This window comes from Passer domesticus, chromosome 11 (genome assembly GCF_036417665.1).
Source record: "Passer domesticus isolate bPasDom1 chromosome 11, bPasDom1.hap1, whole genome shotgun sequence".
Lineage (NCBI taxonomy): Eukaryota > Metazoa > Chordata > Aves > Passeriformes > Passeridae > Passer > Passer domesticus.
Window position 1 is genome coordinate 30,923,636 of NC_087484.1, and position 26,237 is coordinate 30,949,872.

Below are 26,237 nucleotides of genomic sequence, written 5' to 3' on the forward strand. Positions count from 1 at the left end.
TTAAAGCATGGACTGCATGTCTGAATCCAGGCTTTTACCCACAGAAACCAGCTTTTGGAAGGTAAACGTACGTGTCTGCTGAATATTGAGAGCAACTAGAGCTCGTACGTATCCTGCTCACAGGATAGTGAAAATCTCAGGAGAGATTGCTATAGAACAGACAAGAAAACCAAAAGCAATAACTGAGCTGGGGAACTGAAATTACTTATTCTGCATCTTGGGCCTATTCAATCAGTAATGAGTCTCATTGCTTTTTTTCTTCTTAAATAGATTTTTTTTTCCCCTTTATTTAATTAGTTTTAACTTATCTCCATAGTTCTGAAGTGGACTGCAAAACACTTCCAGAAATACCCATGGCTTGTGTTAAACCAGTTCAGCTGGGATAATCCTTGCTTTAAAAAAATTCTATCACTATGTAAACAAATGATTCCAAGCATCTTGCACATTTCAAGCAAATAACAAACAGGACATGCTGCTGTGGATGTCTGGCTAGTGCCAGGACAGGGATTGGGAGTGCTGCTTGCCAGGCTGCAGTTTACAGTCTTTTCAAATGATCTCAAGAGTCCCTCACTTTCTTTGAGGTCAACTCACTCACAATTTACCCAGGAGTAAAGTTTGGATAAAGAAACCAAAGAGGCTTGTCCGAAAAACTCCTGGAAATGAGCATTGGCCTGTTTTCTCTTCTAGGAAGAAATTGTTCCTCTACAGCATTCAAGGGATGGACTGCTCTAGTAAAGCGCCACTTTACATAGTCTTGATTATTGGATTATTATTTCTGGGCTCAAGATTTAGGAGAATTTGATATTCTTCTATGTTGAAATAACAAATTTTAATGCATTTACTAGATTTCCCAAACCGTTTGATTAGGCTGGCCCTTGCTGGACACAAGCCTTGCTAAAAAGCAAATGACCCCAGTTTAAACAATTCTGTAGTTTCCTTTATTGCCTATTCTCTCACATCAATAATGGTTTAGATCATGTTATAACCCTCAAGTCTCTACACTAAAACCAATCCATTTTTGGATGCAATTTCACAGTAATGTCACTGCCTCAAAAGCCTGCTGCATCTCTATTGGAAGCCTGCCCTATTTATTTTGTTTTGAATGCAAAGAAGGATGAAAGTAAGATTTTTTCAATTGTAATCTGAATATATTTTTATTTTATATGCATTATATAAACACATCATAATGTGTATATATATTATGTATATGATGATATAGGATTAGATACACAATTCCTGTTAACACAGGACAACCATTAACAAAGAGACATTCATGTCCCCTATGACCTTTATTCCAAATAGAGAGCACATTCATCTCTGCTATGTATTTTTGTCCGTATCACTGACTTTTCCTGTGACCTTTGTCTTACTTAACCTTAGATACTTTTGCTTCTTCCTCATTACTTTCCCCTCTTGGAAGTCTTCCATAAATTTCAGATAGAAAACCACTAAGAGTTAAATATCAAATACTGCTGGAATGCTAAAGCTTCAGCTCTAAATTTGGAATTGAAGAGATGGAAGAACTTGCAGAATAAGGTATTTTTGATTATCACAGTCTTTGCCTGCACATACATAACAAATGTACTTGACAAACCAAGTATGAAATTGCTACAGGCAAGGGGCATTAACAAATTGGCAAATCTGGTGCCTTAGGGAAGTAACCAAGATGAAGTCGCCTATCCGAAACTGCTGTGCTGTCACTGTCTAAATATAAACTTTCTTCAAGTGCTAAACTGAAGAAGGGTGTAAACTGAAAGTGTAAACTGAAAGTGACTTGCTGAGAGGGTGCTGACTGAATACTCTGAAGGAGACTTTATTTGTGATGGCAGAGCAGTATGTTGGCACATGCCAATGATATATTCAGGGGACTCTTCTTGGTGTTTAGGAAGAGTATTTGTCAAGTCTGTCTTGTGGTGATGGGTGGAGTATCTTGTCAAACTCACTGGTATCTAATATAATGAACTATTTATAAGGCCCAGGACACTGAACTATAAATAGTCTGTTTCTGCACAACCCACATGGCCTTCTCCTGCCTCATTCATGGAAGTACAAACTGTTCATGTGCTCATTTTCCTCATAAAGGACATACTGAGACTGATATAAGATTGATATGCAAAGTAACAAGGCAAAAGTACACTTTCAGATCAATATGCAAAACTTGTCTACCTGGTAAGAAATGGCTTACTGTGCAAGACTTTTAAGAAAGAAGATGATGGAGCAAAGTTCTAAGCATTCTAACTAGAATTTTGGTGAGCAGTTAATTGTACTTACAGCTATGTATGATGATCACCTTTAGCACTAACAAAACCTAAAAAATACTTTACCACAGCTCATGGTGGTATTGGCAAGGAACGTGGCTGCCGTCTCTGTGATGCAGCATCAAAACTGGCAGGAGATACACAGCTGCTCATTTATCAGAGATTCCTGGGAGATGAGAGTGACCTGCTTGGTTCTACAGCATTAGTGGAAATTTACAACTTCAGACAGATTGCAGCATTAGTGTTACAGACTTACAATGGCAGAAAATTCACACTGCTAAGGTAAGAGCACAGATACTTTCCAGATTTGGTGTGAATTAACAGTTAAAAAATTAGGAGATGCATTTCCTGAGAAAGGTGAGAATCGCTGCATTAAAAATTTCAGATAAGATTAGGCACAGTCGAGGAAACAGGCAATAGTAAACACTGTTCAAACGTGAAAAGAGAATCATATCAAAGAGGGATATAAAAATGCAATTTTTGTAAGTAATTAACAATTCGGAGGGAAGCAAGGCAGCAGCAATCTTTCAGTACTTATGTTCATTTGTGATTCTAGCTGTATAACCTCATTGTTTGCAGCATTTTGATCCTTTTGGAACTCAGACAAAATGTCCTCAGTAGGCCTTAGCAATGCAGTTTTCCATTTCCTAATTTGATTGCTACTCAGTAAGACAAAATCTCCTCCAAAAGACACTAAACCCAGCATATCTACAAAACAGACATTCAAGATTAAAGTTTCTCAAAGATCATGGCTATCATGTTTTAAAAGTTATATTGCAGATAACGAAATTCATTTTGAAACATAAGTTACCTTGTTAGTAACTAGCAAGGGACCTCAACCATTAATTGGAATTTGAGGCCACTGAACTCTGCTCTCACCCATTCTGCAGAAAACCTGAAAAAATTCCACTGCAGTGGGGTTCTCCGTCAGTGAAATCAGTGCCACCAAGAATACTGGCAGGTGACAGAGTCCCCTGCAAAGACTCTTATTCAGGTACCCTGTGCTCGGGGCCTTTCAGCTGCCATTTTAACCCAGGGACAATAGTCTGAACACTATTAAGTCTTTGAATAAAACCATTACGAACAAAAGTTGCAGTACACATTGCATTACTTCCTTCTTTCACCAGACAGAACTCTTATGGCAGAGAAATCCAAAGAGCCAAAATAACAAAACAGAAGAAAACTTTAACATTACATTATACTTGTTTACAGAAATATAATTTCTGGCACTTCTGGACTACTCCATATTGTAACATGTTGCCAGTGCCAATCCCAAAGCTTTTCTAATTTTAGATGCCTCAAAAAATCAGTTCATAGAATGATATTTCTTCCACATAGTTTTCACTTTGTCAGAAGCCAAGCCAGATTATTTTGCTTAGCCTTAATTCACCTCAGCATGATGCCAAATCTCAGCACCTGATCTCATTGGAGTGGTCAAGAACAGACCTGAGCAGTGCCAGCCCATTTCTAACACAATAGGGACTATTCTAATTCCTACTAGAAAAAGGATTCATCACTGAAGCATCAAATATACAGCACTGACATGTTCTAATGGAACTTGGGAAAAGGAAAATTTGTTACTGAATTTGCTGTGCACCATAAAATAACTGCTGCTGTCAATGATACAAAAGCACAAGCAGAGGTTAAAGTGTGCATATTCTGAGAGCAAGAGACCAAGAGAGTAAACATATGGAACTATGGTAAAAAACAAACATGTGAAAGAGATGTTGCTTTTTTTTTAAATTACTTCAGTACCTGATTAAGCAGTTCTCTATTAAAATCACGGTCACAAGCCAACAGTTTCAGTAATCATCAAATGATCTTGTAGAGCTCTGAATTTTAGAGAGTGCTGACTATTCCACCAACTGAAAAATAATTAGACTTCAAGATGCCTCAGACTGCCCACAAATTAAGGCAATAAAAATCCTCAGTGTGTTTGTGGAAAAAAATATTTTTCAACATGTATCTGTGCAGAGTTTGATGAAAATCAAAAGCAGCAGCTGATAGTCTCTGTGTTTATTATATACAATTAATTAGCAACACCAGTGTCCTTACTGGATACTAACATATCAAAAAATAGCAGCATATTTTGTGAGTGGCAGTTATAGTAGTTGAGTAAATCCCTATAGATCTCTCTCCTCTGTCACAAAAACTTGAATCTTGTTCATAGGAAAGCACTTACTGAAGAATGTATTTATTCTGGCAAAATCAATTTCAAATGTTTAGAGCTCTGCAAACTCATATTTTCTCTTCACTGTGTTGTAATTGCAGAAATGAATCTGAGAATGGTGATTACATGTTTCTCTAACTCTCTGACCATTTTCCTCTGCCCTGATGCACAGCATGTTTAGGAGAAGCATCTATTAGGAATTTTGTTGTCCAGTTTATGTGAAACCTTCTAGGGATGTATATCTAGACAATTTGGGTGTTTGGGGTTTCTGGATGGAAAATCTAAAAACTAAAGAGCCACTTGTAAGATGAGATGCATGGAGGGCAGCAGTATCTTATATATTGTATTTCATAAGGAGATGTAGAGTTTGACCTCATCTAGGCAAAAAATGGAAAGGGTCGATTAGCGAGAATTTGTGGCAGCTGCAGCAACTGATTAATTCCCTCAGCAGATTCTGTTTAAACTCTTTTCTGAGTGTGTAAGAGTTCCACATTTCTTAAGAGAATGGCATCATAAACCTTTTTTCCTCAGAAATACTTACTACCTTTAGTGATATTAAAGCAACAGTTCAGTGCCTTACCCACACAAGCAAGGACATGTGGCTTTCTAAGAAAGCTGTCAGGGGTTTCCTATTTCACTCCCCTTGGAGAATTAACGAAGTCCATGTCACTACCATTGACAGTTTAACTCATGCTTGAAGCACTCAATTTTCTTAGTTCCATTTTCTTTACATAATCTTGCTTGGAGAAGCAAACAAAAATATAAAACAAACAAGCAAGTTTTAGGCTTCTCACAGGAAAAAGATATTCTTTTGATACTAAGCTAAACATAATCAGCTTGTTTACTGAGAGTCTTGCAGTTAATTCCTTTTGACAGCTAACACTGTTTGAGTGGACCAACAACAGCACCTTTCACCAAAGTGGTTAAAAATTAATAATAAGCCAAAATAGTCTATGCTAAATAAGTAACGAGTGTGAAACAAGGTATAAATAATAAACCATTTAAATTGACACAAATGAGATGGTGACAAGATGGACTGTGTTCAGCACTGCAACCCTGACCCATGACCCTATAAACAATGTAGATTATTCCCATTTAGGGAGCACTCAGAAATTAAGCTCTCTGAACACATAACATCAGAGCAGCAGCACCCCATAATTTTACCGTATGGCCAAAGACTGGCAACAGGATTAATATTTTTAACCTTGTATAAACAGAGCATAATGTTTTCTAGCAATCGTCAGTGGGAAGTCTCATAGGAACTGACACATAGCTGAAAAATAAAAGTTCTCCTTGGGCTGGTTAAGCAATCTATTAAGCTATGAGTTCAGTTCAGGTCATACATGCAAATATTGATCAACAGTTGAAATACTGGTTGGCAGATCTAAAAATTACATTAAAAATGCCAGAAGCCAGAACTTCCTTCAGAAAAGGCCCAAATAAGATCTTCATTACTTTAAGTACTTCAACACATGCAGCAGAATGAAGAAGGCAAAGGCCAGTGTGACTTATTTGAAATTACTCCAGGATTCAGTCACAAGAAATTCAAAGCTTTATTGCTGGGGTTGATTCAGCAGAAGAAAGAAACCATGGCTTAAGGCTGTGGGAAAATCCTTTCTAGTTGATATGAGCAAAAAACTCATTCCCAAGATCCCACCCCTTACCTCCCCGCCCGCCTCCTCCGTTCAGATATGCAAATTGTTGCTAGGAAGTTCTGAGTTCTTCCTGTTACTGTTGGTTACTTTTTGCTGCAGCAATTGTAATATTCCTAATTGTTCTCTCCCATTGGATCCTTCCCTCAAACCCTGCCTTATAAATATCTCTGTTTTACCCTGGACTTCTTTTCTGGTTCGTTTCTAGTACAGTGCATGCTGTCCTGTTTCTTGTTTTTGCCTTATTCAAGTTCTGTTTCCAAACAGTCAGATCAGAGTAGTCTCTCTCCATAAAGTCGCCAGAGCTGATTCCCAAGGAAGCCACCAGTCAGACAGTCTGTCCAGGCAAGGGCCGGAAGGTTTCACTTTATGAAGCTGCATAAGACCTGCAGCTAATCCTTTGATTTATTTAAATTAGTGAAGCCCTTGACTGGTAAAGATGGAAATGCAATAGACTAAAATTCAACTCAACCCTCTCCAGCCCTTTAACAATCAGTAAACAGCAGTTAAAAATATGGGAAAATGCAGGCAATGAGCATTAATGTGTCCATTACTGACAAACCTTAGTCTGCTTTCTCTGTTGCATCACTAGATGGCTCATTTGAAAAATTATTTTTTGTCAAACAATTTTTTGTCTTTATTAAAATATACCTTTTTACTGAACTTCAAGTATTTTAAGGAAGCATTACCAGTTTTGAAAGACTTATTTGGAATAGGAAGACATTCAACACTGTCAGAAAATGTAACAATTTAGGCACAATGGTAATCAGAGAACTCTGGCCAAGATTCTGTTCTGTAATTCAGTATTTTGGGAGAGAAGTGCTAATTTTATGTTTTAAAAGTAAAAACCTCTAATTTACCTGTGATTAAACTGGGAACATGTCTTTTACCAAAAGCAATAGTCTTTTTCCACCAAACTCCATTTCTATTGAAATGATCAATGGCATATAGCTGGATCAACATTAATTTGCTGCTAGCCTTCCAAATCAACATTCCCTGGTAAAGGTATCATACAAATATTAGTATTTTATTCTATATGTCTACATTCTTTAATTAAACATCACTGATAATATTTCATAATCTCAGCCTCTTTTTTTTTATAACTAGAAAGTCAATTTTATGTATCTCCCATACTAATAAACTGATATGCTATGTCTTCAATTACCAAAAAAGTTAATATAATCTAATATTTTTCCTGATGATTTGGACCCCAAATTAAAGAAAATAAAAAAGTGGAAACCATAGTATTAAGTAGGTCCCAAAAGCAGATGAAAGACTGAATGATGGAAGAAAATAACACAATTTTGTAAGACAGTCATACAACTTACCAAGAGCTTGGCTTTGGGAGAAAGCAGCAGATGTTTTTATCTAAGAAACAGCCAAACTGATCAAATGAATACAGCTATTCAGAGATATATGTGCTGAAGAATGAAACGAGATCTATGAAGACACAATAATGGGTCAGAGATCAGAGCTCCCATCAGCCACTCTGCAGCAGCACCTTCACTGTACTGCTCTTCAGTGCTGCCCTTCTCAGTTTGGATTTATTTTGACTTACAAGAAACCAGATGATGCCAAAAGAAATTACACTTTTCTCACAATTTCTTTGTGGTTTTTTTTTCTTCCTAAGCAGTGATGCATTTTTAGCTGCGCAACAACCCCATTTTTTCTCTACAAAATACCTGTGGCTTAAAGCACCTTCAGCCACAATAAGAAGATAGAGTAGGGCAAGATGCATAAGACATCATAAAGATTAACCACAGCAGACCAGCAGCTTTTGAGTCAGCTCATGAAAAGCTCTCAGAATAAAGAACATTTTCTCCTTGACCTTTACCTGCTGTTGATTGTGTTTTGCCTTGTGGTGAACATTGGTTAAACCACAGCCTCATTTATCATGAATTCTCACACAGACCATTCACAGAGAAGAACTAAATGCCAAAAATGAATTGGTCTTTTTGACTAGACACCTGGGCACACATTACAACAATGACACCTAAGGTAGATCCCTGCTGTTATTTGGCTTTAGCCATGTTCCTCTTCCATCATTTTGTCATAAACAGAGTACCTGCTTGACAATTTTCTGAAGGTGGCACTTAAAAGAAATATTGGAAAAGTTGCTAAATACTGAAGATTAAAACTTAACATAAATTTCTTGAAGTTTGTTACTGTCACACAACACTGTGATAAGAATAAATCATATAAAAGTGTAGGGAAAAAAGAAGCCATTTATATACTTAATTAGTTCACAGACTGTAGTCTATGATTATCCTTTCCCAGCTGGCTGCCCAAAAGAGCAGACTTTTATCTTTCTTTCTAAGTGCTAAGTCATGGATGTGAGAGGCAAAGTTGCAGTGTTTTCCAAAGATCACCTTTCCAAATAGCATCACAAACAGGGACAGAAAATGAAATGTAGGCAGGGTCTGCTATCCAGGCTTAGAACTGAAGCAGAAATAGGGAATTCTGTTCTGTGAAATATCAAAGAGTGAACCACTCAAAAAGGAGGTTTCAATAACTTCTTCCCTCACCAGCAGGAGCATAGAAGGCCTCCATCATACTAGAGGACAGCGTTTTAAAAGCTCTAGACCTTCTCCAATATTTGTGCTTGATCCTGAGCGTAACCCACCAAAGCACAGCATCACTTCCTCTTGTCAGCCTGGTCTTACACCTGCTCCCACCAGCTGTGCTTGAGGTCACGACAGTGCTGAGGCAGAGCTGCACAAAAGCCCTGTGACAGGGCCACTGGATCCTCAGTGCCACCAGCTTCACTCCACAGATCCTGTTTTACAATCCCACATTCAAGCTGATGTAGCTACAGCCTCTATCATCCTCCTGAGCCCTGCTCAGTGCAGTAAACCCAAGCCTAACAACGTTCTAACCAACGGTTTTCTACCAGTTTCTTAAGACTGGGATAAATTAACTATAAAACAAATTGTCAAACATGCCGTAACCTGGACTAGAACAGGCTTTTGCAGGCTAGAAATGTGAAAGGCACCATAAGCAAGTCAGACTTGGAGCTTCTTTTGAAGTGAACAGAAAGCTGGGCTGAGCCACAGGAAGGGCCTGCCTTGGGCTACTGCAGGAAGGAGGGAGGATTACCCTCAGGAGATAGGTATTTCCTTCAGGGTCTGGAAAAGAATAGACACCTAAAGTTGGTGAAATATGTCCACCATTTGCAGAATCTGAAATCTTTGGAGTTGAACCTTAACATGCCCTGTGCTTAATCTGGTGAGTTCAATTTTTATTTTAGTAATTTTTTAGTTTAAGTGTAGCTACAGAAGCAATGAGTTTAATTAGGAGAATTAAGAGCATATTGTTGGACAGTTTTTAAATGGAAATGAAAAGCAGAATTCATCAGCAGATTAGTAAAGTCAAGCTATCTACTTAGTTTTAAAAATAACATACATAATAAGGCTTCCCTACTTTTTCACACAGCTCCTACACCATGCATCCAGTTCCCTTTGAGTTCCCTTGTTTAGTGATTGCAATTGTGGTCATCATTAAAAATAGCCTTCCTCTTTTGTTTCTGTGGAGCTTTTGGGAGTTTTGTATGAAACAAGCCTTGTTTTAAGTTGAATGCCATTAGATGCAGCTTTCCACACTGTGACTTTAGAGCCTAAGTTTATAATTTATGAAAGTGATCAGCTGCATGATGTTCCATTATATTGCATACCTAAATTGGATCCTTTCCTATAATAACCCACAATTTCTAGTATCTAAACTGCCTTCATACTGACTTGCACTGATTTACTGGCATGTCATTTATACCACTTATGCCACCACTAAATTTGGCTCAAGCAAAGTTCCTGCAAGTGGCAGCCCCATTCATGAAAAGGCCACTAACAAGAAAATTATTGGTCATTTATTGCAGTCTAACCCTGTGCCTTATCTTGGACTGGAAGTGTACTTTCATTACACTTTCATTAATATAATAATGGCAAAATAAACAACTTGCTTTTCAGGTAATGGTTATGCATGCATGGGCTTGGACAGTAAATCTTTTTCTAGTTTGTGTAAATAAAAATGATGTGAAAGCACTGGTAGCTGTCAGGACTGTTGAGAAAGAGGTGCATTATCTGCATTTCTGTATGTACAAAGGAATGTACAAAGCATATAACAATCAAAGAGTTAAAGCAAAAAGGTGTGAAGCAAAAAGTGTTTTCAGTAGGAATCTGAAGTGCCATGAAAATGTGTCTTAGCAATATTCCTGTTTTTGATGGTGTGCAGTCTCATTTTATTTATGAGATGGAGTGTGAAGAAAGATTGCCAGCAACCTGATTTGCATACCAGCATTGTTGGATGTGAAATTTTATTTTAAGGATGTGATGTGTCTGTGCACAAGCTGTGGAGTCAGAGCCTGAAGAGAAGTGGACAGTTACAGGAGAGGATGTGGCTGAGAAGAGTTAGAGGGAGAAGGATCAGAATTGCAAAAGAGATGTCAAAGCAAAGTGGCCAAAGGACAGAGTAGCTGAGTCAAAATCATCATGCCAGCAAATCGGGGGAGGATGAGGAGGAAGGAGACAGGAGAAGACAGGAGTCAGCTGCAAAAATTCCCTGTGTGAAGGGGAGGTGGAGTAATCAGTGCTGGACAAGCTGTTCTGGGGCTGTGTGATTACAGTGCTTTAGCAAAAGTTTAGGGTGGGAGAAGCTGCACCTTCTTTTTGAGCTCTTCCCCTTCTCTGAGGGAGTCTGGTGACAGGACAGGTGTCACCACTGCAGCTACACATGCTGCTGGTGGGTGAAACTGTATTCCTGCTTGTCTTCTTCCTCTGTGCTGGTGGCTGGTGCTGGAGGCCTGGCTGAAAGGTCAGGAGAACCCACTGCAGCTGCTGCCCTGGGCTGGTCACGGAAATGGGCCCTGCTGGGAGGTGACTGTGACACCTTGATAAGGCCAAAAAGTGCAGGAGGAGCTTGGTGACTCCTATAGGTTTGGTTTTTGTTTGGTTTGGGGTTTTTTTAAGGCAGCATTTTGACTGTCAGGGTGGGTTAGTTCTGTGTTAATACAACTTGGCACTTCCATAACTTGGCTCTTTCCTTAGCACTGCTTGGCATAACACTTCCAAAATCGCCCTGGAATTTAAATTTCTCTCTCTCTTCTCTCCCTCTCCCTCTCTCTCTCTCTTTCTCTAACTTAGTGTCAATGATAAGGTAATATCTGTCTCCTGCCTTAACTGTGTTCTTATTGATGCTTTACATGCCTGGGAAGTGGGAGTGCTGCAGCTGGATAAAGTAACATGATGGGACATGCATTGCTGCTGCACCTGAAGGCTATAGGAATAGGTGACTTTTCTCCTTTTCTTGAGTGTGGTTGTTCTCTTTGGTAGTTACCTTGTGGAGAGGTTTGTTTGTCCAGGTTCCTGCTGCTGAGTGGGGTAGCACTGCACTTCCCTGGAGCCTTGTTTCCGTGTCTGTCGGCTGTAGTACCTGTATAGATGGCCAAAGTGCTGTGAAATGTTGACCTCAGTAGCTGCACAAGTACAATCTGTTTAGCAGGGCAGAAGCCATGGATTGTGGATGGATTTCTTCCAATTCAGGCTGTATAACACACCAGATGCAGAACACTCTGCCTGCGTTCTGCCTGATTGCTTATTTTGGTTGTTAGCATCCTAGAACTCTCAATGGAAGGACTGGGCAAAACACCATTCTTCTGCAGGGTAATTATTGTTTCCAGAGGACAAAAGCCTTGTCTTCACTCCATGGACTTCTGCCCTGCTTAAGCACCTTCAGGTTTTGTATTTTTCATTGCACGTTGGCTTTTTTAATACGGAGAATGTAGTGGGGGAGGAAAGAAGAAACTGCCCCAAACCCCTCTCAATGAAATGTATGTGTAGCAATAAAAGTCTTCTAGGAAAACCACTTCTTGGGGTGCAGCAGTTTAACCTCTTAACCTTCTGTTGTCCTGCAGCTGACTTTGGGTTCTGTGCCCAGATCACCCCTGAGCAGAGCAAGCGCAGCACCATGGTGGGGACTCCGTACTGGATGGCTCCCGAGGTGGTGACACGGAAAGCCTACGGCCCCAAAGTGGACATCTGGTCCCTGGGCATCATGGCTATTGAGATGGTGGAAGGAGAGCCCCCGTACCTCAACGAGAACCCCCTGAGGGTAAGAAGCCCTGGTGCTGCTGGAGCTGGGTGTTCACCACTGTCAGTACTTGTTGGTTAATTGCATCTGCATTAAAAAGAAAATGAAATGAAAAAGCCAACAAGTTTCAGCAGTACAAGAAAATTCCTCCAGAGGAAGACAGCTGTGTTGAATTTGCAGTCAGCCTTACCCTGACTCCCCATCCCTGGAAGTGTCCAAGGCCAGGTTGAACGGGGCTTGGAATAACCTGGGCTAGTGGAAGGTGTCCCTGCCCAAGGCAGGGGGTGGAACAAGCTGGACTTTAAGGTCCATTTCAACCTAAACCCATCTGGGATTCTGTGATAATACTTAGAAGATTTGCCTGCCTGTAAATAAAACACAGGACTTTGACCTCAGGCCTCTGTGGTAATCTGGGGAAAGTAAACCCAAGACATTATGGAAAGTTCTGCTGTGTCACAAACTGATGTTTTCTTTGCTAAGGTCAGTATCTGTTGCCAAAAAGATCTTGAACATTATTTTGCTACTAGCAAGAATAGGTCATGAGTGCCCACACATGTGGCATTTTTACAGTTCTAATCTGAAGTTGAGGAGAAGTAGCTGCAGAGCCCTCTCATCTGAGGGCTTGCCACAAGGCAGGTCAGTTTGACATCTTTTAAAGCTTGGTTTTGGCTATACCTTATTCTTCATTTTACAGGCTTTATATTTGATAGCAACTAATGGCACACCAGAACTCCAGAACCCTGAGAAACTGTCCCCAATATTCCGGGATTTCTTGAACCGATGTTTGGAGATGGATGTGGAGAAAAGAGGATCAGCCAAAGAATTGCTACAGGTGAGACTCCACTTCTTCTCACAGTGAGGTGCAGAAGGCAGAGTCAGGTCAGCCTGTAATGAACCACTCCATAGACTGGCACCCTTTCTTCTTTTTTTGTGTGTTTTCTCCTGGGAACTGTAGTGAGAGCAGTTGGTAGGAAAGATTTATAATATACTCCAAAGTTGTTCCATCATAATCTGTGAGTTCACTCTGCCACTGCCAAAGTGTCCAGTAGTTTAGAAGCTCCTTTCAGAGGATGGCCATTGATAGCATTTGCATTGCTTTTCATATTTCTGCTGGTCTGCATCAGTGTTCAAGCCTTGAAAAGAAAAGTTTCCTTTCTCCCCGATGGGTTTTGCCCTACGAGCTGAGCAGCTGGAGCAGTGACACCATTTCTCCTTTTAGTTTTGATTTTAAATACTTTCTGTGCACTGGAGAAAGGCTGGTTTGTTAAAGGAGATCTGCTTGTAGGCAGCATTGTGTGAAGGTGTGGGAGAATCACTGATGCCATTCCTGGAGAGGGCAAGGAGTAGCTCTGAGGCAGGTAGTGTAGAGGCTTTCCCAGTAAAGCCAGCTGCTGCTTCTTGCCTCTCTCTGATTATGTCTTATTTAGATCTTTGTTTTGCTCATTGCAAGTGCAGCTTCAATACTCACCTTTTCCAAAACCAGTGAGATATTCCAGGAGAAACTCCATTGGGCAAGGCAGTGTGATTCCAGCCAGCTTGGGATTGTTTTGTCCTTGTAACCATCAGGAGAAACACATGACACAAATCAGCAGTTAAAATGCAGATTCATTGCTGCCTAGCTCTGTGGAAACATGAATCCTGCTGCAAATCAAACCTTTAAAAGTGTGTCTTTCACGAATTCCTCGTGTTTCTGTCTTCCTGGCAGCATCCCTTCTTGAAACTGGCCAAACCTCTGTCCAGCTTGACGCCACTGATCCTGGCAGCCAAAGAAGCAATGAAGAGTAACCGCTAACATCCTGCCACAGCCTTCTTCCTTTTTTGTTTGTTTGTATTTTACAAATCTTTATAATATATGAAATTGTTACACTTCGGGGGGGGGGAGGGAAGGGGTTTTGTGGGGGTGGGAAATGTCTGCAAAAGGGAAGAAACTCATCCAGAAGACACCCAAATACATTGTGGCGACTCTAGAGATCCCTGTCTGGGGTCCAGAAGGAATTGAGGGCTGAATTACTGGCCTTTGTGGGGTTTTTTAATTCTGATTTTTGTTTCCCAGACAGCCCAGAAATACCACTTGCTGTGCCCGGGGCTTTAAGGGGTTTTACTTCGCTGTAACAGCTCCCATTGTACCCTCTGGGTACTTTCAATACTTGAATGACAGATTCAAGCTTTCAGAGAGCAGTACTAATTTTACCTGCTGATCTCTTTGACTCTCCTCTTCCTCCCCTCTGCCTGCAATCCCTGTGGGAAGCTCCCAGTGACTAGATTCACGGCAGGTGTGGCGAATGTGAAGGTACATTTTGCCCCTCATTTCTGTTTTGGATTAGCTGTCGCTGTACTGTAGAATCAACAACTCGGTTACTTAAGGAATCGTAATGTATGGAGATTCTTTTCACTTCTTGAGATGAAAAAGGAGAGAGAGAGGGGGAAGAGAAGTATTCAGCTGTTTCTCATACCTGTGCTCTGTGGACATTTTTTTAAATCAAAAATGTGGCCTCTTTGTAGAACCGTAATGATCGGTCAAGTCTTTGGATGTGGGTTATGGATCTGTAGGTTGGGGTCAGATACTTTATTTATGATCAAATGATCAGTTCTAGTCAGGGCAAGAAAAAATTCCAGCTGTCTTCCTGTCTGCTCTTTTTTTCCCCTGTTAGACTTGCTGGCCAGAAGCTTGAGGGATAATGTGCTTGGTGCAGTGGGTGGTTCACAAACTTGTATCTGTGCTCTGACTTGGGCTTTGGAAGTTATGCTGGTGCCTTTGACTTTTTTTATTTTACATTTCCCTTCTTTGTATCAAATACATTTTTGTATATGTTGTAATTTCCCCCCTCCTCCCCCCGCCAAGCAAATAATGCATCAACCTATGGAGTTGTCAGAGTTTAAAGTATTAGAGCTATTTTTTCCAGTTTTGTATGTGCTCCATTTGTACTAATGAAACCAGAAGAACAAATAAGCAGATCTGAGGACACTGACGATACAGGATTTTGGAAACATGATCTGAACAGATGATGATGAACACCTGGAGGTGCCAAAGTTGTGAGATGAAGCAGAGGGGAAGCAGTGCTGTCAGACCATCATGGGGCCTGTTGGACTGGCTGGTGTCACTCTGATCCTTGTCACTGAGGATTCTGTGCTGGCCAGGATGGCTGCAGCCAACCCTTGCACACAACAAAAAGTGCCTCTTTCTGAAGGACAGCGACAGCCTGAGCGCTTGAGTTCCTGGGGTGTTGCCAGGGTTGAGTTTAGCAGAGCCTCTGCTCCTTCTAATGCTACAGTCTATGCATTTCAACCTCCCCAAGTGTTTAAGGAAGAGCCAAGTAGTGCCAATGTGCCAAATGAGTCTGTGAAAGAATAACCATGACTTTAGTGGGATTGTATTGCATTCCCAGTGGGGCAGGGCCTGGGACAGACAGAGCTGTGGTTGGGTGTGGACAGAGGACCCTGAATAAAAATTTTTGCACACTTTTCCAAACATTGCTGGCAGGAGATAGAAGTGATTTTCAGAGAGTTTCAGTATCTCTGTAGAGAGAATGACATTTTGGGGACTGGTAGCCAAGGTATGACAAAACAAACTTCCAGGTGAGAGTGGCCGGGCAGGATGGCAGAGGCAGTTTGGGGGGGATGGTGGAGGGAGCAGGGCTGGGGTCTCACAGCTCCTGGGGGTCCTGTGGGGCCAGCAGGGTGCCTTGTTGGGCAGGCTCAGCTTGTGTTCTGCTCCTGTGTGGTAGTTAAAATCCGTGTTGGGTTAATTATCTTAACTGTTCCTCACAGGGATCAATCTCTCTTGCTGTAAGTGTGACAACAGTTATGGCTTTAAATTTTAAATTCAAGGAAGTGTCTCATGCCAAGTAAGGTAGTCCAAGTGCATTTGCCTGGAAAAAAAAGCTATTATGAGCCATGGGCACTGTAATCACCCTGTTTTGAGTGTGTCCTGGCTCCCTGGTCAAACGGAGCAGTGAGGAGGCTTGGCTGAGGAAAAAACCTGTTGTACCAGTGGTTCCCTCTTTGTCCATTGCTGGCAATGGACTTGGTGAAACTCCTTGTGCCAGAGTTAAAATGGGAGCTTTTCTTTCTTTCATCTTTTTTTTTTCCTTTAATGGCACAATCTAGATAAATTTAGCTTTTTTAAATAGAAAACAAGAAATCATAAGTAATTTTAACTTATTAGTTCACTTTTACTGGTGAATGAGAACGGTTTAAAACATATGTTGCAAAATTTGTCCAGTTTACCCTGCTTAGGAGACAATTTCTGAAGATTCAGGCATCCTAATGCACAAAACTTGGCCCAATCCCAAGTTCCCAAATTGTGTGTGTGACCTGGGACGGTGTTCAGCTCCCAGCATCTCCCTGGCCCCATGCAGCAACTGTTCTGTGCTGAGCTTTCCATGGGGATCAGAGGTGGGGCTGGCAGGAGAGGAGAGCCAGGAGAAGGTTTTTGTGCTGTGCTGTTGTGTCTGGAGGGCCAGGCATCACTTTTCTGAGGGTGTCTGCGAGGTGAGGAGCTCCAAGGCGTGGGTTTTCCCCAGTGGGAGCAGAGCAGAGCCCTTGGGTGGGTGCAGGGCTGGAGGAAATGATGGGAAGGGATGAGTTGCATCCAGATGTGGGGATTCCTGCGCATCCCTCTCGGGTGCCCACCTGATCCTGAGTGGGGATCAGACATGCACACAATCCCTGTGAAGTGTCAGCAGGGCAGCTTGTGGCTGAGGTGCGAGTGTGCAGGGAGTGTGAGATTCCTGGGATGTTGTTATCATACAACAAACCAGAGTTCTTATTGAAAATAACCATGGGAATGAGCACTTTGCCCTGCCTTAGGTGTTAATGAGACTAATTGGAGCCTTCCCCCCTGGCTCTGTGCAGGGAGGTGAAAAGGTTTGTCTACAGCAGATGGGTCCCGTTGTCAGAGGGGCTGGGGAGGGAGCAAAGATAATGTGATTAGGGGTCTCTCCAGCTGGAATTGAGTCAATAAATCTCTCTGGTCTGTTTTTCCCTCTGTTCCTTATGCTGTTGATGGGAATGGAAGTAGGTGCAAGCTTTCTTTTTATTTTTTTAACTGTCTTCAGATGTTAATGTTGCCTTTTGTGTAATTTAATCCCAATATGTTATTTAATTGTTACTGCAATATTAACTACTGTATTTGTTGACTTTGTTTAATAACTGTCTTTCAGGGCTAGAAATAAACTTTTAAAAAACCTTTGGGGCTTTTTCCCCCCTTTTCCCTGTCATGAGTTTATACCTTTGATAACAAGAGTATCTGAAAGGGTTCATGTGTCAGTGTTTTACTGAGATTAACAGAATGTATTTGTAATTAAGCTTCTTATGAATGCTTTAATGATGGTGGATATAATTTTATGCTAAACCAGCCTTATTCTTTAAAGTTTTATTACTCATCAGTGTCAGTACCAGCCTTGTGTTCCCCACAAGCTTTGCTGCGTGTGCCTCCCAGAAAAACTCTGGATCGCTGATGGGAGGAGAGCAGCTCCAAAACACCCTTGTCACCCACTGTGGAAGAGATCCCTCGCCCTCCATGTGGAGGGAGCAGAGCAAACACCAGCCTGGTCCATCCCAGCTGCACCTTCCCCCTCTGGTGGCCAGTGCTGGGGTGGGACCGATGGGCCCGTGACCTCTGGAGATGTGGTGATGATTCAGGAGCTGCTCCAAAGAGCTCTGCTTTGTTGCACCTTGGGCACCATCCACTGTCCTGCTCATAAACATTATGGCACAGGATCCATGGGAATGGAGCTGTCCTGCTGCCTGCTGGAAGATTTGGCTCCTGGATTTGCTCCATCACCAGTGTTGGACCATGGGAGTGAGGGCACCGGGTGCCGACAGCTCTTCGAGGACTTGGGATGAGATCCATGGTTCCTCTTGGCCTCCAAGGCTGCAGAGAGGCACTTCTGTTTTCCACTGGACCTACAAAAAGGCTGTGGGATGTTGCCTGCCAGTCCAGCCAAGGACAAGGAGGGATTTGCTTTGGGGTTGAGGCCGGGTCAGTTGGCTCTGGATGAAGTTCCTGCCTCAGCTGTGGATGGTGAGGACTTGGCATGGCCTGTGTTCTCCTGTGCTGCTGGGAAATGGGCTCTTCCCCTTTCTTGCATGTTGTACAAGCTTTGCTGGTACACTGACAAAAGGAAATGAAGAAACCACTCATCTCCAGCAGCTGCTTCACCCAGACATGAGAACGTTGGTTGGCTCAGAGCCTGTCTCTTCAGGGTTACCAATTTGTTGTAGTATCTTTGTCTTCCTATATGATCCACTCTTTGTGCATTTAAACTGGTCTTCTTTAACACTGCATTTAAGTGATTTGGCATTTAATTTCTGGGGGAAAAGTGGACAGGAGGAGAAGGTGCTTAGTGGGACTCAGGACTGTTGGGATTTTGGTCCTTGAAGGAGAGCAGGGCTTTGGCTGATTTTGGCTTGCATGGCTGAAAGTTTCAAGTCCTTGGTAAATCCTCCTAAGTCTTGTGTGAACTTGCTCATCCCTTGCACTGACCCTGAGACTTGGACCTGCCTGAGGCTATACCCAAGAGTAGCCCCCATTTTTTGAGATCAGCCTTTTCAAGATTGTGTATTTAAAACATTGTTCTTGCAGGCAGTAAATTTGGGGGCAGCAGTTCCTCCCTTTCAGGGCTGCTGTTCACCTGCAGTGAGTCACTGCAGAGCTGAGCACAACTGTTTGGACTGCACCAGGAGCACGCTGGTTAAAAGCAGGGTGGGTGAAAAGTGAGGATCCTCATTAGCAGCATTCTCATGGTGGTGCCTGAAGAGCATTGTTGGGTTTCAGTGCAGTTCCAGAGGTTCCTGTGCTGGAGCACTGTGCTATCCATAGATCTCTGCTCCCAGGGATTTGTACAGCTGCATTTTTTCCCCTTTTTAAATATAACTTGCATTTTACTCCCAAGATTATTTTTAATACAAACAGCTGTCCTCAGTCATGTGAGAAAGCAACATGAAAGTTTGCTGAGCTCAGCCAAGCTCTGGCTGTTGCTCTCCAGATGTGTGGAGGAAGCAGGTTCTCTAAGAGCTGCTTGCCCTGCTTTGAATCCAACCTAAGGACAGATTTATTTTCCTTGAGGGAGGGAATACCACCAAGTGAGAGCAATGACTTTGTGACTTTTCTACTTGCAGCCTGTTAGGAGGGAGCAGGGCAGCACCAACACAGGTTGTCTTGCTTTTCCCAGCTGGTGTGTGCAGTGGGAATGTCCTCCAGCACATCATCACTTCAAATCACAGAATTAGAGAGTTTGGAAAAGACCTTTAGGATCATCAAGTCAAATCCATCAAGATTTCAAATCCCTGTCGACCTGAGTGTTAAAACAGCCCATAGGGACCAGTGGTTTGGGTTTTCTAATGGGATTTTCCCAGTGGGAAGTCAGGAGTTGCTCATTCTCTTTCAGGGCTCCCAGACTTCTGCTTTGGAGCTTTGTTGAGTCAGTGCAGAGGAGGGAAGAGCAGACAGGCTGTGTCAAGGCATGGATGAGTCTCAATGCATGGGGTCCAGGTCCTGGTGTTCCCTGGAGGGCTCGTGGGCGGTGAATCCAGCTGGGTACAGCTGTGGATCAACACTGAGGACACTGGCAGGACTCAGGGCAGCTCCTCAGAATGGTCTGGAGGGGAGATGTGTCCTCACCATGTGCAGGGCTGGCCTTCCTCAGGACAGGTTCTTCTGGGGTTCCTTGAGGTTTCTAGAGCCAAGGATGACCCATCTTTGTTATTTTTTCCTCTCAGTGAATGCTTATTCTAAGGATTTGGGTTCTTTCACAATGCACAATTAATTCTTGGATCCCCTGGAGCATTTTTCCTGCCTGACCATGAAGGGAAACCTGCCCCAGGTTCCTGCTGCCTTGTCACAGCAGCTGGGGACATGTGGCTGCTCCTGGAAAGCTCTAATCCACCCTCTGCCCAGTGAAACTTCCCTTAAATAACCTAATAACCTTATAACTCTTTTTTTTTCTCTCTCTTTTTTTTTTTTTCCTCTGTAGCTGTTGCCTCTTTGAGGGCAAAAACAAGGGAGCCAGGGTGGGTCTGCTCAGCTCTTGTGACCCTTCAGTGTTTTTGGGGAATGTTTATTTTGCTGAAATCTGGAAGTGCCAACTTGTTCCTGTCCAGTGGCTAAACTTAAATATCTGCTTTTTAAGCCCTGAAAGCATGTTTGGTTTAGAAGGACACTGATGTTCCAGCTACAGAAAAGGGGTTTTTGGAGGGAATATTGGAATTTTTATTTAGTTTTGTTCCTAGAAGAGCAGCCCTGCAAAGCTGCATGGAGTCTGCTGTCAGCACTAACACAAATGAGGGAATGAGCCCCTGCCCTTGTTTAATCCCATAGTTATCCTTGGAATCAGCAGCTCCCAGCTCCTCTCTCCACCCTGGGTTAAACATCCCACAACTGTGCCATGGGCAGAATTTTAAGCAATGGGTGGGAAATAGTTTTTAAGCCTTGGAATGTTTATTTCCTAAGGCCTAGCTCTTACAATGGTTGAGAAGAAGGGCAAAATCCATTTCTGGGGGAAGGAAAAGATGTTGGCATTTCTTTTCCAGTTTTACCAGTCTGTGTCCTGTGATCTGGTGGTTCTCTTCCAGGGACTGGATTCAGGCTGGGTCCTTGTGAGGTTTTGTTTCTAAAGAGGAAACTCTACTGGTTTCTCTTCTCATGGGAAACACAGGAGGAGGGAGGGGAGGTGGAAAGAATTGAGTTGGATTGTGATGTGAGGTATTTTATGGTTGGTTCTGCAGTGTATGGTGGCACTTCTGCTGCAGATCAGGGAAATGACCCAGAAGACACATCATGTGTTGTTTACCATGGAATCCCAGAACGGTTTGGGTTGGAAGGGGCCTTAAACCTATTTCTTTCCATCCCTTCCATGGGCAGGGACACCTTCCACTAGCCCAGGTTGCTCCAAGCCCTGTCCAACCTGGCCTTGGACACTTCCAGGGTTGGGGCAGCCACAGGCGTTGGAGCCAAGCAGAAAGAAAATAAAGATTTTGTTCCTTCTGGAAGAGCTGTCTGCTCTGGGGAGCTGCTGTGGGCTCTCAGGTGTGAATGCCAGGGCTGGGGGCTTAGTGCCTGGTGGAGATAACACCAGGATTTGCTGGGACAAACAACTTGGTGGCAGCTCCAGCTGCTGTGAGTCCAGCAGCTCCCTGTGGCACTGGCATTGCCCTGCAGGGGCCACACATGTGGCCTTTCCCAGGCCTGTCGGGCTGTGCCACGTTTGCTTTTGCTTGGCTTTATAAAGAGGAGGTGCAGGAGCTTCCTCTGCTCCTTCCCGGACTCTGGCCCCAGCACAGCCTTCGCTATGGATGGCTTGAATGTCTCCATTGCTTTTTTCTTCCTGGTTTTTGGGCTGTGCCAGGTGCTCAGGTGGCTTTCCAAGAGGCTTCTGTCCCCTGGGACGCATGGCTGCCTTGCCAGGGAATTTGCTGGCTCCTTCCAGCTGTGCACGAGCTGCCTGGAGCTGAGGATGCTGATGGACATCGGCCCCTGGGGTGGTGGCTTTGGCCTGGACGTGCTCCTGACCCTCCTCTTCCTCCTCTCCGCTGTCCATGGCGCCTCTTTGGACGGAGCATCCGCCAGCCCGACCGTGTCCCTGCAGGAGTTCCTGCTCCTGGAGTCCAGCCTGGCAGCCACGGCGGCCAAGCTGCTGGCCCAGGGTGGGGGTGCAGGGACGGGCTGGGCTCTCACCCGGCTCTACTGGTCCTGGGAGCTGAGCCAGCTGCACTTCATCCAGAGCCTGATCGCGCCTGAGTGCAGCTCCTCCATCCGCGCCTCCCTGCCCCACGCTGCCTTCGTGGAGGGCCCCTGCTCCTTCCTGTTCCACCTTGTCCTCCTCAAGGTGCGACAGAGTCACCCCCTGTACCGGGTCCCTGCGCTGGCAGCCACTGTCACCTTTCTGACCTATGCAGGTGAGCAGTGCTGGTGTTTCTTCTCCCCAGTTATTTGGAAAAATACCTCGTTTGTGGGGGTGGAACAGCCCCCTGTTTTTCATCTTCCAGGACTGGAGAGGTAGGGGTTAACAAGGTAATGACTACTAAGGTGTTTGTTTTCTATTCCTTGGGGAGTGTTCATTTTGGGATGAAGATGGCTATAGCTATGATATTTTATGAAAAATCCTTTGCTAGGATTTTTCCTTCCTGAGGAGCTGGGAGCCCCAGGACAGAAATGTAAACAATAACTATCTGCTGCTAAGGAATGCAACAGGTGCCTCTGTGACTGGTGCTGTTAGTTGTTTCTAATTAAGAGCCAATCACAGATGCAGCTGCATCAGACTCTGAGAGTCACAAGATTTTGTTATGCATTCTATTATTCTTGTTCTTTCAAGCCTTCCGATCTTTTTCTCTCTGTTCTTTTAGTATAGTTTTAATGTATTTTAATATAATATATATCATAAGATAATAAATCAGCCTTCTGAAATGGAGTCAAGCCTTGTGTCTCCACACATGGGGAGTCCTCAAGAGATGGCAGTTTGGGCTCCAGGTGAATTTTGTCTCACAGTCATAGCTCAAGACTGGGATCACCTCCCTGGAACCTCCCCTGCTGCAATCCCTCGGTCCTGCACTGAGCTTTCCTGCTTCCCACAAAGCTCGGGGTGACCAGGGTGGGATTTCCCCTGTCTGAGAAGGCAGGCAGGAGGGCTCTCAGCCCTCTGTCAGAGTTCCAGAGGATGCAGTGGGACTGTTGGCCACGTTTCTCTTCCCACACAGCCGGACCGTACACGGGGGCCTTCTTCAACCCTTCCCTGGCCACAGCCACCACCTTCCACTGCTCGGGGAGCAGCTTCTGGGACTACATCCAGGTGTACTGGCTGGGGCCCCTCGCAGGTGAGATCTTCCCAGGGGGCAGGAGCTGGCACAGGGCAAGGCAGAAGTGCTGAGTGTAACGTGGACTGTTCTGGCAAGGGCTGAACTTGGGGGTGCCAGTGGCAAGTGTCACTTTTCATCCTGCCTCCTTGACTCTGGGGTCATCTCTTTGCTATCCAATTTTTAAAAATCCAACTTCTGCGTGGTACAAGGGCAGACACCTCCCTGAAGCCAGAGTCTGGGGGAGGTTTAGCAAAGGTGTTTCAGGGCAATGGCAGGCTGAGCTACGCTTTGAGGCTGTCCCCAGCTCCGGCGTGGTCATGGGGAGTTGGATGTGAGCTGAGAGTGGAGCCAGGTGGGGGTCAGGCTCTGCCACCAGGTAACTCTGATGGGACAAGAGGAAACGGCCTCGAGTTGCCCCAGGGGAAGTTTAGGTTGGGTATTGAGAAAATTTCTTCCCTGAAGGGTGGTCAGGCACTGGCACCCTGCTGAAGGCAGTGGTGCAGACACCATCCCTGCAGGGATTTAAAAACCTGAATGTGGCCCTTGGGTCATGACCAAGGGTGACCTTGGCAACACTGAGGGAATGGCTGAGCTCGATGGGCTCAGAGGACTTTTCCAACATTAATTATTCTCTGCCAGAGAACTGGGGTGGTTTATGGGTCAAAACAAGCATTTCTTAATTTAAGGACAGAGTGGTAAATTCTCCTTAAAGCAGTACAGTGAGGATCCCTCAGCTCTCGGGGGGATTTCAGCGGTGGTGAGCTGCCTTTTGGTCACGGTGAGGGTTGTGACAAGGAGCCAAACCAGCTGCTGAGCTGTGGGGAGGGTGGAGATGCTCCACACAGCACTCGGAAGGGGTCTGTGCTCTCATTCCAGGGATGCTCGCTGCCCTCCTGCTGTTCCAGGGCAACATCCCACACCTCTTCCAGAAAAACCTCCTCTACAGCCAGAAGAGCAAGTACAAGGTGCCCAAGGGAAAGGTGACAGCGCAGGTGGAGGGTGACAAACCACAGAAGAAGAAGAAAGGAGGGAAGAGCAAGTCGGAGCCCCGTGCCTGAGCCCAGGGGTCCTGGCAGCCCTTTTCCCGGGAAAGGGTTTCCCGGTGTGCAGGATTTTGCAGCTCGTTCAGTCCTTAAAGCATCACAAAGGAATCCTCGCGGGATGCCCGAGCCCCCGAGCTCCTTTGGGAATTGCTTCAAAAGCCTCCCTGGAGAGTTCGAACTGTTTCAAGCCCACACTGCTGCCTCAGAGAGAAAACACGGAACACTTTTGCATAAATTGCCGGTTGTCTTGTACTGCCAGGAATTACAGAGAGCTGGGACTGTTCCACGGGCAGGCTTGAGCAACCCGGGGTTATTGCATCGTGCAATGCCTGCAATAACCTCACTGGGTCTCTTGCAGCCCTAAAAACCAAGGATAAGCCAGTAACTGCCTTGGGCACGGCATGGGGAGGAAGCAGGCTTTGATCTTTTCAGTTACTAATGGAAACTTGTTAAAAATTGGTGGGGTTTGAGTTAAACTTGGCCTGAAGTCCTTGAAATGCACAGGCTGAACCTGGCAAGTCTTGGAGAGGAATTAAAAGTGCTCCAAGGCAAGAGAATTCACTGGCCACGGGAGAAGCTGCTTCTCTGGGGATGTGCTTAGCCTGGGTTTGGGTGCTGTAAAGCATCAAGAGATGGTGTACAAGGGGTCTGTGGTTGGAAAAAAAGGAAAAAAGAAAAAGAGAGCCAGGCAGCTGCTGGGCATCCCTGGGCTCTGCTCCATGACTACGTGAAATACTATAAAATTACAGTTTGTGGGGAAAATTAAAAAAAAAAAAAAAAAAAAAAAAAAAAAAAAAGCCGTGGTTGGCATTTGGGTGAGTGATGTCATTCCTGCTGGGAGACATCCCTGAAAATGGGAGCCACTGTGATGCCCAAACCACCTCTGCCCTGCTCTGGAAAGGGGGGAAACAGCTCCTGGAAATGGGGATCCTGCCCCCCAGGCTGTGCTGGGGCCAGGGCACCCCATGGGAGCTGCACCCTGCGGGACAGCACAGGGAGATTGTGATGCTCTGGCTGTTCCAGCAGCGCTGCCCTGGATCAGATTCCTGACAGGAGTGACCTGCTCCTATTTCCTGAGGTGCAAACAGGGAATAAGCAAGTGGCACTCAATGGAAACCTGGAGTGGAGGTGTCAGGTGCAGATTTGGTACCCAGTGTCCCGCCCTGCTCCTCCCTCCACTCTGCTGTGTCCATGGGGAGACAACCCCAGGGTGCTGCATGGCCTCTGGGCTGCCCATCCCATTGATTTCCTCTGGGATTGCCCTCTGGAGGCACCTGCAGGACCCCCAGACCTCTGACGCCATGAGCCCACCCCACATCCCAGCAGGAGAAATGAGGGAAGGGATGGACACAGCCATACATGGGTGTGCCCCAGAGATGAAACTGCATGGAACCCCAAAGCCATGGAGCAAAATTCCCAAGCGATGCCCTCTCCTTGTACCTGGCTGGATGCTTGGCACTGCCCCAGGAAGGGGACTGGGAGCAGTCTGGCTTTTTCCTGGTTAAACTGAGCAGGAGGCATTTGGGTGGGAGCTGAAACCTTTGAGACTCTTTGTACCTGCCCCAGATCCCCCTGGACAATTTTTTCAGAACCTTTTTTTGTTTGGAAATCGTGCTGAAAAGCCAGCGATGGGGCCTCTGTTTATCCCAGACGATTTTCTGGCTCTGCTTTTAATTCAAGGAGAAATGCAGGGTGAGAAAAGTCAGGCTGAGCTGCCCTCCAAAAACCATTCCTGTGGGATCTTTCCCAGGGCACAGGATATTCCTGTGGCAGCTCAGAGTGGTGGGCTGGGGTGCCTGGCTGCAGAGAGGCTCCTGAGATGTCTCCCTGTCACACAGGGGTGGAACTTGAGTCTGACACTGCAGAATAGGATGCTGATCCTATAAATTCAGCATCCAAAGGCAACCTGTAACCACAGAGTCAGCACAAAATAATGCTGGGGGCTCCCATTTTTCTGGTTTGTTTTTTGTTTTGTTTTTGTTTGTTTGGGGGTTTTTTTTGTTTGTTTGTTTGGGTTGTTTTTTGGGGGTTTTTGGGGGGTTTGGGGGTTTTTTTTGGTTGTTTCTTGTGGGGTTTTTTTGTTTTGTTTTTTGGGGTTGTTTTGTTTTGGGGGCTTCTTTTTTTTTGTTTGTTTGTTTGTTTTTTGTTTTGTTTTGGTGCTTTCTTGGGTTTTTTCCCCCCACTTTTCAGGATGTATTAGGACATCTTCAAACATTTGGGGTGTGCTTCTGGGGCTTTTGGG

The 26,237-nt window shown here is 44.4% G+C and overlaps 2 protein-coding genes across 2 annotated transcripts; both read left to right on the plus strand.

The window, feature by feature from the left end:
• The first annotated feature begins 10,876 nt into the window (after nucleotides 1-10,876).
• Nucleotides 10,877-17,346, plus strand: LOC135278262 (serine/threonine-protein kinase PAK 2-like). Its single transcript, XM_064384811.1, has 4 exons — nucleotides 10,877-11,357; nucleotides 11,983-12,179; nucleotides 12,853-12,990; nucleotides 13,864-17,346. Exons 1-4 carry the CDS (start codon nucleotides 11,312-11,314, stop codon nucleotides 13,948-13,950), a joined length of 468 nt encoding a protein of 155 aa, XP_064240881.1. The 5' UTR covers nucleotides 10,877-11,311; the 3' UTR covers nucleotides 13,951-17,346.
• A 4,091-nt stretch (nucleotides 17,347-21,437) lies between these two features.
• LOC135278263 (aquaporin-12-like) lies at nucleotides 21,438-24,922 on the plus strand. Its single transcript, XM_064384813.1, has 3 exons — nucleotides 21,438-22,055; nucleotides 22,854-22,970; nucleotides 23,829-24,922. Exons 1-3 carry the CDS (start codon nucleotides 21,449-21,451, stop codon nucleotides 24,008-24,010), a joined length of 906 nt encoding a protein of 301 aa, XP_064240883.1. The 5' UTR covers nucleotides 21,438-21,448; the 3' UTR covers nucleotides 24,011-24,922.
• Nucleotides 24,923-26,237: the final 1,315 nt, after the last annotated feature.

Excerpts from the sequence above, each read along its gene's own strand:
- LOC135278262 (XM_064384811.1), top strand. The coding sequence starts at position 11,312 with ATGATGGGACATGCATTGCTGCTGCACCTGAAGGCTATAGGAATAG. Across the intron at positions 12,180-12,852 it reads TCAACGAGAACCCCCTGAGG|GCTTTATATTTGATAGCAAC; the intron begins GTAAGAAGCCCT and ends TTCATTTTACAG. Across the intron at positions 12,991-13,863 it reads CAGCCAAAGAATTGCTACAG|CATCCCTTCTTGAAACTGGC; the intron begins GTGAGACTCCAC and ends TCTTCCTGGCAG.
- LOC135278263 (XM_064384813.1), top strand. The coding sequence starts at position 21,449 with ATGGATGGCTTGAATGTCTCCATTGCTTTTTTCTTCCTGGTTTTTGGG. Across the intron at positions 22,056-22,853 it reads CACCTTTCTGACCTATGCAG|CCGGACCGTACACGGGGGCC; the intron begins GTGAGCAGTGCT and ends CTTCCCACACAG. Across the intron at positions 22,971-23,828 it reads CTGGCTGGGGCCCCTCGCAG|GGATGCTCGCTGCCCTCCTG; the intron begins GTGAGATCTTCC and ends CTCTCATTCCAG.